This window comes from Harmonia axyridis, chromosome 1 (genome assembly GCF_914767665.1).
Source record: "Harmonia axyridis chromosome 1, icHarAxyr1.1, whole genome shotgun sequence".
NCBI lineage: Eukaryota > Metazoa > Arthropoda > Insecta > Coleoptera > Coccinellidae > Harmonia > Harmonia axyridis.
Genome location: NC_059501.1, coordinates 12,987,755 through 13,005,979, shown reverse-complemented (window position 1 = coordinate 13,005,979; position 18,225 = coordinate 12,987,755). Strand labels below are relative to the sequence as shown.

Below are 18,225 nucleotides of genomic sequence, written 5' to 3'. Positions count from 1 at the left end.
TCTCGAATGAAAAGTTGAAGCATTAATTCTGTGGCGCAGTATGAAACCGACAATCATAATAGCTTCATATATCATTCGTTGTTTCAATTGCAGCTGTATCAAAAAATTTTATAATCAAATAATGGATGGATATTGGAATAGAGTGATTTCATTGAACCTATGACCTATGCCAGTCGAATATATTAAATATATAATATTCAACCCAACGAACCCACTCGTTTAAAATTCATATTGTAAATTATTAGAAAATATCAACTCTATAGGTATCAGTGAAATTATTGAAAAAATAAAACAATAAATTTCGCACACTACGGCTGTTGGTTTTATTAATTTTTTTTGAGCGCTCGTCTCCCAAACCGATCGCTCTAATAGTTCGTCACTATATATGAAATTTTCAAATTTTGAGCCGATAATGGTCTCAAATTATAAACTTCGACTCTCTGATGACACAAATACATCCTGAAAATTTGATTCGGTCTGTCCATCCAGCTGTTGTCTGGTTGTATGCATGTTTGCTTAATCATAAGAAAGATAATAAGGAATTGATAGCTGCAGGCAATGAAAGCAATCAAATCCGCAACCAATAAGGCGGAACGGAAGCCAATAGAAACAACCAAATTCACATATTTTGCTCCTAGAGACGATACGCTATGATATCAGGTAAGTTCTGTATGCTGATGATTCAGTGAATTTAAATACTTTCTGCCCTTCTCGATAGAGATCTCAAGAACTGGAAGATAATCCAGGTCTTGAGTTCTCTCTTACCTATACGTTCCAAGTTTCTTGATATTTTTCAGTTCATTAGGAATTATGGCATATACATAATAGGTAGATTATAATAGATTGAGTTGAGACGTTAGTTTATTATTCCTAATTACATGTTATTTTGAATTATTTTGGATTCCAGATGAGTGAAGATTAGTGAAAATTTCGTGGATGAGAGTATAGTTTTCAAAAATAGTTGGTAACTATACTAGAGATAAACTGATAAAATGAAGCAAAGATGAATAAATTAAATGAGAAATAGATTACACAAGGCAACGAAAAGTATTTTTTTTGGTTGCCTGACATTTTAGAGCTGATTTTAACTATATTTGGGACGCTCAATCTGTACATGCAATCCGTTTTTCTCTATCAGCTCTACTTTTTTAGATATATCTTTCTATCTACCAATGTGAGTTTCAACCAGTATATTCATTTATGAGAGTTCTGAAATTATTAAATATTTATTAATGTAGGTACAATGGTTTTATTGTCAGTTTGTAATTGGGTAACTTCCCAATATTGGAACCATTGCCTATCAGTCACCTGAACTGACCCTTTTAATCCCCTAACCCTGTTAAATAAGAGAAAAAAATCAGACATATAAGGTTGGGCTTAATGAACAAATTTGTAAAGGCTCTTGATAAGAATGGGTCATGTTTTGTATATATAGGGGTACAAATTGATATGGGATCAGCTCAAAAAACCTCGACACCAAAACAGCTGTACCCTTGTGTTATGTTCAAATTACGTACGTGTGAGTTTGTGGTAGTGTTATGCGAATTTAGGGATGAAAAAATTAAATAACCCCTTTGCATGAGCTTTCAAAATTGCTTCTTTACTGACAAGAATATATTACGGAAAATAATATCTGGAGTTCCAAGAGAATCCGAAGTTTGTCAACTGGCGGGCAAAGATGAACTTGTGGAATCGACCTATAACAGTTTACTACCACTTTATCACGATTCCCCTTTGTTTACATCGAAATTGTCCGTTAGTCAAAGCTAGGCCATTCGAAATTGTTTCAGAATTAATAACCCATATTCGAACAGCTAGTTTGCAGAAGTGCAGCATCAATCTTCGTTTGCATATTTTACCGGACCCATCATTCACCGGAAATAGTGGCATTAGGTACGTTCCATATCGCAACGAACAATAGTCATGGTCTTCAGATTTATTCGATCGCTACGTCATCATGACATTGTGTGCATTGTGCCGTGAATTATTTTCGTGCGGTACCGTATATTAAAATTCTTATTTTCTATAAATCAATGGAAATTTAATAATCTGTCAGTAGATGTCACATGAACCCTTCAATTTATACCCAGTCACGATTCATATTTTATATTTACTATTCCTCAAATTATAAAGGTTTACTGAGTCTACTTGATGATGAATGTTGAATATAAATATAAAAAAAATTTTACAACTTTGTGTCTATTCCTCCACAATAATATAACTTTATGATAATATTTGGTATATTTTTGTCTTGGAATATAATACCAATTCTAAAAATGACAAAATTAATTACTAATCAAAAGAAAATTCAAAATAACTAAAACTGTACGAATTGAGTAAACTGTTAAAAAATAATTAATATTTAGTTATTTAATTTGTTAACCGTTTACTCAATTTGTACAGTTAAGTGGTGTTCGAAATAAATAGATCGTAGATTTCATACAATAAGTTTAGTTATATGTAAACATAACGCCATCGAAATATTAGTCGATTTGTATCTGCATCATAAAGTTATTCTCGATTAAACATGTCAGCTTACGAGCCAAATTCTCGTCATTTGCAGGAGGTTTTAATTTTCTGCTTCAATATGAAAATTCTGCGGCTGAGGCTCATCGAATGCTCTCAAATACCTATGAAGTAGCTATCAGTGAAAGTACGTGCCGAGAGTGGTTTCAAGAACGGCGATTTTGACGTCGAAGACCAGCATGGCGGTGGAAAAGAGAAGGTTTTTCTAATATGCAGAATTGCAGGCATAACTTGATCTAGACTCGTGTGTTGGGAGTGACGCAACAATCCATTTCAAAACGCCTGAAAATTATGAGAATGATTCAGAAACAAAGAAATTGGGTGCCGAGAGATGTTGAAAGGCGCTTGTGAACAGCTGCTTGAAAGGCAAATACAAAGGAGATTTCTTCATCGCATTGTGACTGAAGACGAAAAATTGGTTCTTTACGATAATCCCAAGCGCAGAAAATCATGGGAAAACTCCGGCCATGCTTCCACGTTGACGGAAAAACCGAATATTCACGGTTCCAAGGCCATGCTCAGTATTTGGTGAGACCAGCTCGGCATAGTGTATTGAGAGTTGTTAAAACCGATTGAAACAATCACAGGCTATCGTTATTGAACGCAATTAATGCGTTTGAGCCGAGCATTGAAAGACAGACGACCGCAATACAACGAGAGTTATGATAAAGTGATTTTACAGCATGATAATTCTCGACCCCATGTTGCGAAAGTGGTCAAGACATATTTGGAAACGTTGAAATGGAAAGTTCTACCCTACCCGCCGTATTCTCCAGACGTCGATCCCTCGGACTATCAATTGTTTCGATCAATGGCATACGGCCTGGCTGACCAGCACTTCCGGTCTTATGAAAAGGTAAAATATTGTATCGTTTCGTGGATCGCTTCAAAAGATGACCAGTTTTTCCAACGCGGCATTCGTACACTGCCCGAAATATGGAAGAAACTAGTGACCAGCGATGAAAAATACGTTGAATCATAATTGTATAACCAGTTTCTTACAATAGAGCCTCGAATTTCGGATAAATACGGCGGAAGCAAAGTTGTACGGCTATGTAATAAAAGGCGTTGTCTTGGTTATGAAACCATATTTATTGTAGATGGTCAAAGTGGCAATAATTAACCGAATTTATTTATAATATAATTAAAAATGAGTGATACCGAATCTTCTGAAGACAAAGAAATTCAATAAGCCTGGGGAATCGAGTACATACAAGACTTTCAAGTAATGGATCCAGGTAAAAGGCAGCCAAATCAATGAGAAAGCATTGGTTGTTCAGTGCGTCCGACGAATTAAATTATTTAAATTCAAATTGTTTGCGAATTATTTGATTATTTCAATGAATATCATTTCAGTTATTCTTAGGTACATACCGTTAGCTCAACTGTAAGCGATTCACTTACTGTTCTGTTTATCTTAGCAACTAGTAAAAATAGTCTACCGATCTAGCAACAAACTCGGTAACTAACAAAAGCCGCTTCAGCGTGCACAAAACCTAATTTCAGTTACAACAGATTCCACCGAGTTAACATTTTGCGAGCAATTATAAAATAACAATATCATGCTTTATACAGAAATTCTTTCGTGTTGATCGCATCCTCAAAATTATAGAAAGTTCGAGCAGATTATCGAAAAAAGGAAGAAAGTACTAACGTGAAGTCAGATGAAGTAGATTTCTCTGAAATTGTAGAAATCCAGTCACAATCTACGACAAAGAAACTTCTGAAGTTGCTTACCGCAGTAGTGAGGGTAACGTCAGGTGAAAAATCAACTAGACCACTGCTTAAAAGCCAGGAATTTCCAATTCTATCGAAAAAATACTCGCTTGGAATGTTTAAAGATATGAGAACGAGACGACCTTCTGTTAACAATCAATATGAACCGTCAAGGATTATGTCCATCCAAATCGAATTCACGGGACACCCTGTAGAGACACGCGATAAAATATCTCATCTGAACAGGATGGGGCCCCGGTCCGGGAAAACCAGCGCCAGTCCGAGTCCTAGCCCCACTTCATTACGAGGTTACAGAGTATACTGTCATACACAAAATGTGGTGAATTTATAGTAGATGAATTAGTGCTGTTGGTAACAACCCTACGGGATCTTATTAAATAGTTAAAGGGAGTCTTAACAGAGTTTCAATCTTAACATACCGCCTTGGTCGTGTAAGGGTTTCTACAGTTTCTACTAACGGGGTTGTAAATGCAAATGGGGTCACCGGCTACGGTTCACGGCAAAAACCATAGGGAGGATTCGAACAGGAAATAGTTTTCCATCCGAGAATGTGCTTCATATAAAATTTATATCAACGTGTCTCATTCGCCGCGTTATGCAGAAATCCAGGAAATCGAAGATGTGACCTCTTCGATTTATCAGATTTATCCCTGAAATTCGGACTGGTGGGTGTGGCCGTTTAGATTGTAGATTCTAACAGGCGTTTCGGAGAAATCTGCATCTTTCTTCATGTTCATACATATGGAACTGAAACTGAAATTTAACTCAATCCCTGAACTGTGGATATCATGGTTATTATCAGAAAATTTAAATATCCTATTCTATTTTGGATCAAAAATGTATTCCTGAAATATTTCATTATGAGGTCCACCAGGCTCCTTCAACAAAATCAGTTCGTCCACGATTAACTTTACATGCACTTTGGAAGTGTTGTCTCAAATATCTAATAGCATGTCCACAAATATAGTCTAGCTCCAAACAGGGTGATTTTTGTGTATCTAATAACATTCACTTTTAAATAGCATGGTTTCATCTGAAGGTTGAAGTTTAATCAGACTCCTTCATTGAAAAATTCGGATGTGAAGCAACCGTTAAAAAGATGATTCTAACCTCACTAATATAATATTGTCTTCATCTTCAGTCGAATCCACACAACTAGAGATTCATCGAGTTAAGTGGCTTGATATTTTAACTAACTAAATCAAGCTCATGACAAATTACTTACTTGAACTTGACTTGGTTTGAGATATTTGCTTGACTTGATATCAAGCTACTTGATATTTCTTGAGCTTTATACACACGAGCCTGACGGCATGAATTTGAACAAGCTCGTGAGTGCTGAGATAAAATGATCATCTTCAAAGAATAAATAGGTGCGTTTATCATCGATCTCCTAAGTTTATTCAAGAAATCGAGCAAATGAAATGCCTTGGCGTTATGAAATAGAAGAATTCCTAACTGAACCATGTGCTGAGATATTTTAGAATGATGGAAGAAGCACGAAAACGTTTTTCCAAACTTTGCTAGATTGGTTGAAGATTTTTATCAACGCCAGCATCTTCAGCTCCCATTGAAAGATAATTTTTCAGAGCTACTCTGTCTTTTACAAAAACCAGCAATAGATCAGGCCAAAAATCCATGAGATGCCTCATGTATCTACATACTGGATGGAAACTGATCAAACCAAATAGTTCTTGGAAGTTCCTCAATATTAAGGAACTATAAATTTTTTCATATGTTATATATTGTTATGCTTCATAGGGATTTTATTTGTGTTTCTATTTTGAAATACTAGATATTTTTGGTTCTTGCATACAATAAGTTTCATAAATAGAAATGTTGTTGGCAAGGTTTCTTCTCATTTCATCATTTTTCGATTGATGTGTATACTACACAAAAAGTTCTGTTAAGAATCAAGTGGCTTGATAGAATGTACTTGATTTTTTAAGTCTTCTTTTTCTTCTTCAACAGCCTATCTTCAACCACTCCTGGACATAGGCCTCTAATTGAATTTTCCAATTTCCTCTATCTTGAGCCAACTGGTGATTTTTTAAGTATGTACTTGATAAATAAATATTTTACTTGACATTGAAAAACTACTACTTGACTTGAACATGAATCAATTTCAACTGAGCCATGTAAAGTCAAGTCAAATCAAATAGCTTGAATATTGATTCAAGCCGTGAATTTCTACTCACAACAGAAACATTTCAAGAAGGATTAATCAAAACTGGACTAAATGAGTACCCTTTCATTTTATGAAATTTTCGCAGATTAGCTGATGTGTACAGTAGTCACAAAATACAAAATAGGTGTATTGTACCTCAATCAGGCTAATTTTTGTGTCTCTAATAACATTCACTTCAAAATATCGTGGTTTCATCTCAAAATTGAACCCTCATAAAACTTCGATGTAGAAAAAGTCGAATGTGGAGCAACCGTTGAAAGAACTATTTTAACCTCACTAATATGACTCTTGATCTTGACTCCATACAACCGAAACATTTCAAGGACCCCCTATTCGAATTGATGAATCAAAACTGGGCTAATTGAGTATCCTTTCATTTTCATTAAATTCCCAGAAGATTAGCTGACGTATAGTAGTCACAAAATACGGAATAGGTCTAGAGCATACCTCGAAGCAGGGTGATTTTTGTGTTTTCCCATTAGAACCTGCTCCAAACACACAAAGGACAATGGTTGAAACAATTTTCCCGTCACTCAGCAAAGCTCCACACAGTAATTAATTACAGGTTTTCATGCCACCTTGCCACGTTTGTTCTTGCAGCGCCCCTGCCAAGAATATCTTGTGTGTACATTCACGAAATGAATTAATCATATACAAACATTAGGACGATCAATTCGTAGTATAGCAGTCATTTACATCGCGACAAAGGTTGAAAGGTCTGGCCTAATTGTACGCGCGCAATCGGAAATGGTGGTCGTGAAGGTTAATGGACACATACATTTCTTATTCTCTCCCTGGTTATTACTTCATATATAGCGATTCCATTACCAACTAATTTGTGTACCAATCTGTAATACAACTTGGCTCGTTATACTCTACTTTACATAATATTTCAGCTGTCGTCGGACCTCCACACCTTTATATCAAACTATGATGACGAAAATGTTAATGAGCGTAACAACTCATTTCAGAATATTACTCAGTGATATTGGCAATGTTACATCTTAGAGTGTTTTTTCTTCAACTTGATTTTTGAGCGGTTTTTCCTCGAATTGGACATCACAATGACAGTTTGGGCCGGTGATGCCGTCTGTCTGTAAACACGATAACAATCGAAAATGGACACTTACATTTTTTATTCTCTCCCTGGTTATTACTTCATATATAGCGATTCCATTACCAACTAATTTGTGTATCAATCTGTAATACAACTTGGCTCGTTATACTCTACTTTACATAATATTTGAGCTGTCGTCGGGCCTCCACACCTTTTATATCAAACTATGATAACGAAAATGTTAATGAGCGTAACAACTCATTTCAGAAAATTATAATCAGTGATATTGGAAGTGCTGAATCTTGGAGTGTTTTTTCTTCATCTTGAATTTTGAGCGGTTATTTCTTCGAAAATATAGATGACAGTTTAGGTTCCGTGGTAAACACGATAACTATCGAACAGAAAAACAATGAAACTTGGAATTTTTAAGTAACGGGTGTTTTTTTTCGAGGTATACAACTTTAAGATGGCATTACTTTTCAAGATGGCGACCGATTTAACAGCTGTCAAGTGATTTATTCTCAGTTTGGTTCGGCAAATTATTATGATTAGACTCACGCCTAAACAACGCTTGCAAATAGTGCAATTTCATTTCGAAAATAATGGTTCTGTGCGGAATACGTATCCCGCACTACGTCCATTTTATTTTGTTTAGCGATGAAGCGCACTTCTGGTTAAATGGCTACGTCAACAAACAAAACTGCCGCATTTGGAGTGAAGCTAATCCTCAAGTGTATGTCGAAACACCGTTAAATCCAGAAAAACTGACTGTTTGGTGCGCTTTATGGGCTGGTGGAATCATTGGTCCGTACTTCTTCAAAAAAGATGATGACCAGAACGTTACAGTCAATGGTGATCGGTATAGAGCCATGATTACTAACTTTTTCATTCCTGAATTGAACAACCATGATGTCCAGGAGCTGTGGTTCCAACAAGACGGCGCAACATGTCACACAGCTTGTGCCACAATCGATTTATTGAAAGACACGTGTGGTGACCGCATAATTTCACGTTTTGGGCCTGTGAATTAGCCTCCAAGATCTTGTGATTTAACAGCGCTAGACTACTTTGTGTGGGGCTATGTAAAGTCATTGGTCTATGCGGATAAGCCACAAACTTTTGACCATTTGGAAGACAACATTCGCCGTTTTATTGGCGAGATACGGCCACAAAGGAAAAATTCATCGAAAATTGGACGTCCTGATTGGACTACATCCGAGCCAGCCGTAGCGGTCATATGCCAGAAATCATATTTAAATCAAATGCCACAAGATTACTTTGCGGATAAATAAAATTCATGTCAATCGAATAATCCATCGTTGTTTTATTGCAATTTGAAGTTCTATAGCTCTAAAAAAACACCCTTTACTTCTAAATTACGGGTTCCCAAAAATCACGGGCCCAATGAAAAATAACCCCCCTTCCCCTTATCGAGGGGCCTGAACAAACCTAACGAATACTTCGTTGCGAAAAAAAAAGAAAACTTTCTGACTGTACATATTCATTCCTAAATAATAAAATAAATAAAATTCATGTCAATCGAATAATCCATCGTTGTTTTATTGCAATTTAAAGTTCTACAGCTCTAAAAAAAACATCCTTTAGAAAGTAAGTTGAGTAAGTTGATGGGCAAAATCTGACAAAGGGTCCATTGAATAAATAATTCAATTTGAGATTCATCAAGTCAAGTAGCTTGATATTTCAATCAACTACTTGACTTGAAATCGAGCTCATTACAAATTATGTACTTGAATGAAATTCATCATCATTCAAAGTACAAGATGGTTGTTTTTAGACTCAGTCGATTCAAGTTGATACTTTTGATTTACTTTGTAAAATTCTGGAAAATTTAAAATTTCGCACACTGTAACCGATTAAGAAACAAGTACAGAAAATAAATCATTCATAAAACAACTCACCAAAATACAATGCAAACAAATATTAATCTGCAAGCAAAAGAACAATGCATATAATTATGTTTTTCGTTGAGAAAACCACGTTTTTAAAAACGAATTTATTTACAAGGAAATATGGAAATGAACAATAGGATGAATCTAAGATGATTCTGAAGCTGATTATCTATCTGACTGACCGACTGACAATAACATATTGTCTCCTATTTATAACATTATATTTCCTTATCTTAATTGACGCCACGCGTCGAACCACCTGCATTATGCTGGTGTAAGCAAAATGCAGCACACTGATATGTGAATCTAAATGAACAATACAATATTACGTCAATTGATCAGAACGGGATGGAATCCTGTAATTCCTCCCCACCTAAGTTAAAGTTATCACCTTTAATAGGTGTGACTTTAGCAAGTCTATTATTTTTCAAATATTTAAAAATAAGAAAAAATATCAAAATCAATATTATTATAAACATAAGAATAAAAATTAATGAATATCCTGGTTGGATGTGCCATTCTTCTAGGTCTTCCAACTGGATGTCAGGGATGTCTTCTTTCTTGAAGTTCGAACTGGGCTGGTTCTTCATTGAATGAGCCATCTTGGGCAGGACAATGTATTTTTCTTCCATAATCGTTGAAATGGGAAAAATTTCCTTTTGTGTGTTTCCTACAACACATCTTGAACGAAGGATTGCCATTGGGGGTATGAAATAATGTTTTGTTTGCTGTGGGCATTTCTCTTGGACTTTTTCATTTTTGATTGAGAGGATATTTCCATCTTCTAGAAGTTTCAAGTTAGCTTGTGGGACTGATACAATTCTTGAACAATTTTCTTTGTGATTTTTCAATAAATTTCTGATGCATTCTGGAGGCTTGGATAGTAGATCTTGATCGCATAGGAAGTCTTCTTCAACTGGGTGACATTGACTCGTACTCCATAGTAATTCTTCTTCTTGTGAGAGCATGTAGGAGTCGGTTAAGGAAAGGGATTCATTATTTTGGGAAAGAAAGTAAAACTTGTATAATTCGTATCCCTTTTCATAAATGGTTGGAATAGATATAAGAAATAGTAAAATTTTATTTTTGAAAATTACCTTAGTATGGCATAATTGATAATAGTCTTTTATATGATGTAAGGGAATGATACTTGAATTTTTGATTACTTCTAAAAACTTTGAATAGGGTAAAATGGATTCATGCAACAAATGTAACCTAGCAAAACTAATTGCAGTTTGAATTTCATCCAAAGTATTTTTAATGTCTTTGAGTTCAAAAGTCATAAGATGCATTTGCTGAACTTCTTCGAGTGCTGGTACAATTTTTAATAATTCAAGATTATCATGCATTTTCTGAAATTTATCAATATATTTGTTTTTCAAGTCATTAACTACAGTAGCGATCTTCTTTTGATTCCTTATGAGGGTTTCCTCATTTTTCTTTATACTATTAAAATAATTTCTGTATAATTCTTCATCGTCAGAATCTAAGGTTCCAAAGAGTATTTTTGAGATTTTGCCTCCTAAATTAATCAATCCTCTCTTAGTCCGTATTTTTTCATTAACTATTTCTTCGAACGATTCAATATTTATTTTATTAGACTCTTGCAAATATCTATAGTTTGCAGTCTGCGAAAAACCTAATGGTTCCTTCTTTAATTTATCTATTTCTTTCTGATATGCCAAAATTACATTTTCTATTTTATTTAAATCAATATGATAAATTAGTTGTAAATTCTTTTTCGTTATATAAGCCTTTCCTAATTGAATGGGCAATACATTATTTTCAATTGGAATAATTTCTAGTGAATTAATTATCTTCGTTATCATTAAAATCATAATTATCAATGTAAATGAATGGTGATCCATGTTGAATCTGAAAATAAAATTTGAAAGTTACTTCTTTCGTTGCTTCATAATTTTCTTATGATAAATATGTTTATTCTTATTATCTTTTATACGATGTGAATCAATTTCACTTGCATCGATTCTTTTGAACGCTGGGTCGAGTTTTCTTGTTTTCGGATTTTTAATATACGTTGGGTTTTTATTAAGAGGGTGATCTTCTTTCGCACGTCTCTTATAATTCGTTTTTTCTAAACGGATTAACTGTTTATCTCGCTGTTTTTCTATTTGATTTGTGATGTCATTCAAATTTTCAATATAATTTTCTACATAATTTTGAACTTGTTCATTATGCGTACGTTCAATGGGTAATGAGTAATTTAAGTCTGCCTTAATAATTTGCATCGGAGTCATTTCTAGACTCGAATGATTTGAATTATTATAACTTAATAAGGCTTGAGCTAATTTATTTTGAAAAGTCAAATTTTTATTTCCAATTGTTCTCAATTGTTCTATGAGAGTAGAATGAAATCTTTCAACTAATGCGTTTGAATTTGGGTTATAATTTGTGATATAATGTATTTCGATTTTATGGACTTTGCAAAAATCTTGTATTACATTATTTTTAAATTCGATCCCATTATCACAAGTAATTTTGTTAGGGATTCCATAATGACTAAAATAAATTAATAATTTGTCCATAATTTCTGATCCTGTCTTTTGTAACAAAGGATAGCATTGTCCAAATCTGGAAAAAGAATCTATCACGCTTAAACAATTTGTTTGATTAAATTTAATCGTGTCACAGTAGACATGAGTAAAAGGTTTTGTACCGACGGGATTTGGTTTAAATTGAAGTTGAACTGGAGTTCTTTCATATTTAGATTTTTGACAAATTTCACATGTATTTATATAATTCTGAATATCTTTATTCATATTCGGCCAATAATACTTTCTTTTCAAACTTAATAAATTTTCGCGTAATCCACGATGTAAAGTTTTGGTTTCATGGAATTGTTTCATTCTAAGGAGTTGTTCCTCCTTGTCTTCGACATCTTCTACTAATGTTCTCGATATTCTCAAATCGAGGCTCTTATAATCGAATTTCTCTTGCAAAATTCGTATAAGAGGTTTTTCTAATTCTAATGATTTGAAGTATATTGTATAAGGACTTTTTGGACGTAAATATTCTCGAATAAATCTACATAAATCTGTTTCGACAGAATTTATTGATACAAGAAATCTTAATTTTTCTCCGAATAATTTAATTTTCGTAACATCATAATTCGATGCTTTTTTAAATATGACCTGTAAATTCGCGGAGTTTATACTTCTCTCCGTATAAGGTATTTCAAAGATAGGGTTTTCTATACTACTGTGAATGGTTACATCATCGTGTATAATCACGTTTGAAGTTTCGAAATCAATTATATTTTCATCTTCATTTTCATTGGAATCATCATTTTCGCATTCACCTGCATTTAGTAATTCCAAGCATTCATCAAGTTCTTCGTCAGTAACTTGATTAATTATTGACACTAAGTCATCTTCAATACCATTATTTATTTCTTCGATTTCGTTCAAATCGTTCATTTGCATATTTGATGCTTCGATTTGCTTTATTTCATTACCATTCTTATTTGGTAAATAGAATATAGTAATTTTTATATTCAAATTCAGAAAAATATATTTTATCATATTAAAAATTGTGGACCATTTCAATCGGTCTAATCCGCTACTTATACGTGGTATTGCTAAATATTTTTCATTATTCATTTCACAAATTTCTCTGAGTTCCATTAGAGATTTAAATACGTTTTCGTACGTAGGTTTATCATAATAATTTTCTTTCGTTATTAAATAATAAATATTTCTATTATCTTTTCGAATCTTGGCAACTTGACCTACCATTTTATTTTGCGATTTCAGTTTTTCAATATTTCCGTATTTATTTTTAAAACAGACGGCTATACCTCGACTCATGTGGAAGTCTTTAGAAACACAATGCGCTAATGCATAATTTTTAGGGGCTTTAAATAAATTACCTTCTTTCTCTTTTACATTTGGAGAATCCGTTATTTCATTCATTTCATTCAGCTTTATAAAATTTTCAAAATTAATTTCATTTTCTATAACAATTCTGCTCAATGCATCTGCATTATTCATAGAACCTTTTCTGTATCTAATTTCATAGTCAAATTCCTCTAATTTAATTCGCCATCGCATAAGGCGAGAATTTGGTTCTTTTAATGAAAATAACCAAGTTAATGGTTTATGATCCGTATAAATTATAAATTTTCTTCCGTACAAATAAGGTCTAAAAAATTTGCAACTGAATAAAATAGCCAAAAGCTCCTTTTCTATGGTGCTATATTTTATTTCCGATTGGCTGAGAGTACGACTAGCATACGCTATAGGTAAATCACCTGGCGGAGTACCTTGAGAAAGAACTGAACCGATTGCATATCCGGATGCATCTGTAGTAAGCACGAAAGGTTTATTAAAATCAGGATAACATAGGATTGGATGGTTTAAAAGGTTACGTTTCAGAACCTGAAAAGCTTCTACATATTTTATATCATCAATATTAATTTTCGCTTCTTTTTTTAAACACGCAGTTAAAGGTTTTGCTATCTTTGCAAAATTTGGAATGAATTTTCTATAATATCCTACTAAACCAAGGAAAGATTTGATTTCTTTCGGTGTTTTAGGAATTGGAAATTTAGTTACTGCTTCTAATTTTTTTGGATTAGGTTTTATTCCTTCTGGAGTTATAATGTGACCTAAAAATTCGATTTCTGTTTTGAAGAAATGACATTTATCTAATTGAATTTTCATATCATCTTTCATAAGCGTTTCCAATATAGTATGAATATCAGCCAAATGCTGTTCTACTGTTTCTGAAAAAATAATTATGTCATCCATATAAATATGACAAATTTTTCCTATATAATCTTTCAAAGTATTATTCATCAAACGCTGAAATGTAGCTGGCGCGTTTTTTAAACCAAATGGCATTCTTAAAAATTCGTAATGTCCATTATCTACAGTAAAAGCCGTTTTTTCTATTGATTCTTCGTCCATTTTGATTTGATGAAAGCCTGAAGCAAGGTCAAGTGTCGTAAAATACTTTTTATTTCCTAATTTATCTAGGATACTATCAATTTGGGGTAAAGGATATTTATCATCAATTGTTTTATCATTCAGTTTTCTATAATCGATGGCCATTCGCCATTTTACTTTTCCTGATAAGTCCTCTTTCTTTGGGACTATAACTACTGGGAAAGACCAGGGGGAAATACTTGGTCTAATAATATTTTTATCTAATAAATCTTTTATTTGTTTTTTGACTTCTTCCCTGTGTACTTCGGGATATCTATAAATTTTGCAATGAACCGGAACATCATCGGTTGTTCGAATCTTATGTTTGATTCTACTAGAAAAAGATAAAGGTTGATTGGGTAATTGTAATACATTTTCGTTTGTTTGTAAAATTTTCATAAGTTGATTACTTATTTTTGATTCTAAATGAGAAAGATCCACTGGGATTTTCGTTGGATTTTGACATACTTGTTGGTATTTGAAAGGAATGTTGCAAAATTCATTTTCTAAAATTTGATCTTGAAAGTTCAAATTGATTCCATACTTGTTCAAAAAATCTGCTCCTATTAAGCCATCATAATTTCTATGAAATTTATAAAGTACAAATGGATGAGTATCTTCTACGTTAAATTCAGAAAATAAAGGCAATAAGACTTTTTCATTTGAAGTGTTTTGTCTCATACACGCGGTTAAAGTGGTTTTTTCTTGATAAATATTATTTGGGCAATTATTATACGCAAATTTGGGGTCTATTAAACAAACTGAACATCCACTGTCAATCAAAAGTTTACATTTAGGATAATTAAATTCGATATAGGGAAGTTGATTTGAATGATCAATACTATTATTTAAGTCGATTCGTTTCCCGAGGCTAGTTCGCAAAAATTTCGTTCCTCAAAATTTTTTGAAGTTGAAGCGTCGCCAATTACGAATTTTGTGGGAAATTGTTTTGATTTATTTGAATTCGAGGTTTTCCAACGACCTCTATCATTTTGTTCATAATAATTCTTTTTATTCTGACTTGAATCTAATTGAGTTAATTCCTCAAATGTATAATTGGGAGTTTGTTCATTGGAATAAAATTTCTTATTTGGATTTGTTGGGAATTGCGTCGAATAATTTGGACGTTTTTGTGCAAAGTTTCTAGTTTGGACTGACATTTTTTCTGGTGGTGTATTAATTCGTTGGTTGGGATTTGGTTTAAAAACATTTTGATTATTATATCGTTCCGTCTTTGGATATCCGAATACTTGTTTGTTTGTAGGGTAATAATTATTATTTACTGGTCTTTGATTGAACTGAATAGGTTGTGAGGGGAAATTTGAATTTAGATTCGAATTATAATTATTATTCGATCTAAAATGATAATTATTGGGAATATAATTTGATCTATAATTATTTGGAATATAGTGTCTTTTATTATTATTATTATTTTGAAAATTATTTTTCGTCCTTCGCGATTGAAAATTATGTTTTCTACTTTTATCTAATAAATCATATTGCTCCATGTTTGACAAATAATCTTTAATTGCATTTATGGTTTGGTCAAACGTTAAGGCATTATTAGCGATTAAATAAGTTCTAAGTTCCGTTGGTGCATTCGAAATTAACACCGTTTTACAAATTTTCAATATATTAGTCTTATACAATTGTTTTTCTTGAGCTGGCATCGTGTCAGCATCTATTCTGTAGTTAATTCTTATTTTCATCGAAATTATTTCATCTATAAAGCTAATCATATCTGATTTCTTTTCTAAGAATTGTAATTGGTGAATCAACACATCTAAATTGATTTGATCGCCAAATTTATTATTCAAAAATCTTTTCAGATGATCCCAATTATCGGGGATATCTGAGGTAGAAACTTCAGCAAGTGCTCTACCGACTAATTTTGATTTAACTAAAGCTAAACAGTATTTTTTAATAAGTTCATTTTCGTTACTGAACATACTTAAATAACTTTCTACGTTTTTAATAAAAGAATGGAGTTCGTTCTCTATTCCTGAAAATTTAGGAAGGAGTGATCCAAACTTTTCTGCAGTTGATAAATCCATTTTAACTCTAGCTATTTTCTTTTCTTTCTTACCGTGAAACTGTTTAAAAGAAGTAATATTGATAATTTTAATGATCGGTTTTTATAATAAGAAACCTAGGAAAAACTTTGTGATCGGTTTTTTATGATAAGAAACCTAGGAAAAACTTTGTGATCGGTTTTTTATAAGAAACCTAGAAAAAACTTTTATACAAGTTTTACGCTCAAAACTTGGGAAAAGGTTGACTATTTTTGGGCCAGAATAGGTAAACTGGGAGTCAGTTAGAAAGGATTGCTCACCTCGTTGATATTCCTTGTTTGAAGTTGAAACTGTCCTGGGCGCTACTCCAATGATCGAGCCTCTGGTTTTCTTCTTAGGGGTTGCTTCTCACCTTAACAGTTGAAACTGATAGTCGAAAGAAAGTTTTTGTTTTGTCACTTCTACGACCGGCACAATATTTCAGATAATACGTCGCGTTTTTCTCGTCGCGCTATTATTTCCGAAATATTTAAAGAGATCCCATCCTCGTCGCCAATTATGTTTTTCGTTGAGAAAACCACGTTTTTAAAAACGAATTTATTTACAAGGAAATATGGAAATGAACAATAGGATGAATCTAAGATGATTCTGAAGCTGATTATCTATCTGACTGACCGACTGACAATAACATATTGTCTCCTATTTATAACATTATATTTCCTTATCTTAATTGACGCCACGCGTCGAACCACCTGCATTATGCTGGTGTAAGCAAAATGCAGCACACTGATATGTGAATCTAAATGAACAATACAATATTACGTCAATTGATCAGAACGGGATGGAATCCTGTAATTATATACACATAGAACAACCAGGGTAAATTCGGAATGAAACTAAATATTCCAGTTTAAAATGCCCAACCTGCTTCCCATCGTCAATGTCTTTTCTGAAATAAAAGCGAATTTGCTGTAGACGTTGATAGACAGAGCTGCCAATACGTTTCTGTATATTAGGCCTCGCTATTTATTTTGTCTTGGAAGAATGCAAGAGGAGTTTAGGCGATTGATGGCTGTTACTAGATCTGATCGTCCTTGGTTCAATGGTATCTGTTTTGTTTCATCCGTTTATCCTTATCTGCAGTGTTGGTGCATTATTTTTTTATTGACGAAAAGAGGAACTTATAGGAAGAAATGCAAAGTTTTGTGAAGACCCTAAGAAGAAATTATTTGCATTGATGACTTGATGAGTTGGCATGGCTATCTTCTAGAATCAAGCTAAGTGTTTCGTTCTACATAATATGTTGCATTGTTTTCGAAAATGAGTAAGTTTGAGCACAACGATTCGTCAAAAGTGGAGGTTGTGAGCATGGATCAGCCCCAGAAGGAGCAAGCAAAATTTTTACTGGCCTAGGTTGTCAGTTAGCCCTACAGATTAGAGAAGGGTAGAGTCTCAGTTTCGATTAGCAGATCCTCAATTATCATCTCGAAAGCCATCCAACTAAGTGATATTACAGCCAAACATCTATAAGGGATTGAAAATAAGCGTGTTTTAATTATTAGTCAATCAATGAATAGGTTTTGTAAATTCCTAGAATTCGTTTGATAATCGCTTTACTGTATAGGTTCAGTGTGAACGTTCATGAGGCGTTTGAGTATTTCAAAGTGAATATCGCATATTGGATGAAAAATTGCCTGAATACAAACTCAACGCATTTTTCTGCTTTATGAAAACTACATCTGGAGACCATACCTACAATTCAATACCGTAGTCTGTGAAAACCTGTGTGTGGTAGGTGAGTTAAGTTGGGATAACCACTCTAATCCACAGAATCCACGAAAAAATCTTG

General features: G+C 33.3%; 1 protein-coding gene across 1 annotated transcript; it reads right to left on the bottom strand.

The window, feature by feature from the left end:
* Nucleotides 1-11,173: 11,173 nt before the first annotated feature.
* LOC123688764 lies at nucleotides 11,174-15,045 on the bottom strand. The gene has a single exon (XM_045627420.1). It carries the CDS (start codon nucleotides 15,043-15,045, stop codon nucleotides 11,314-11,316), a length of 3,732 nt encoding a protein of 1,243 aa, XP_045483376.1. The 3' UTR covers nucleotides 11,174-11,313.
* Nucleotides 15,046-18,225: the final 3,180 nt, after the last annotated feature.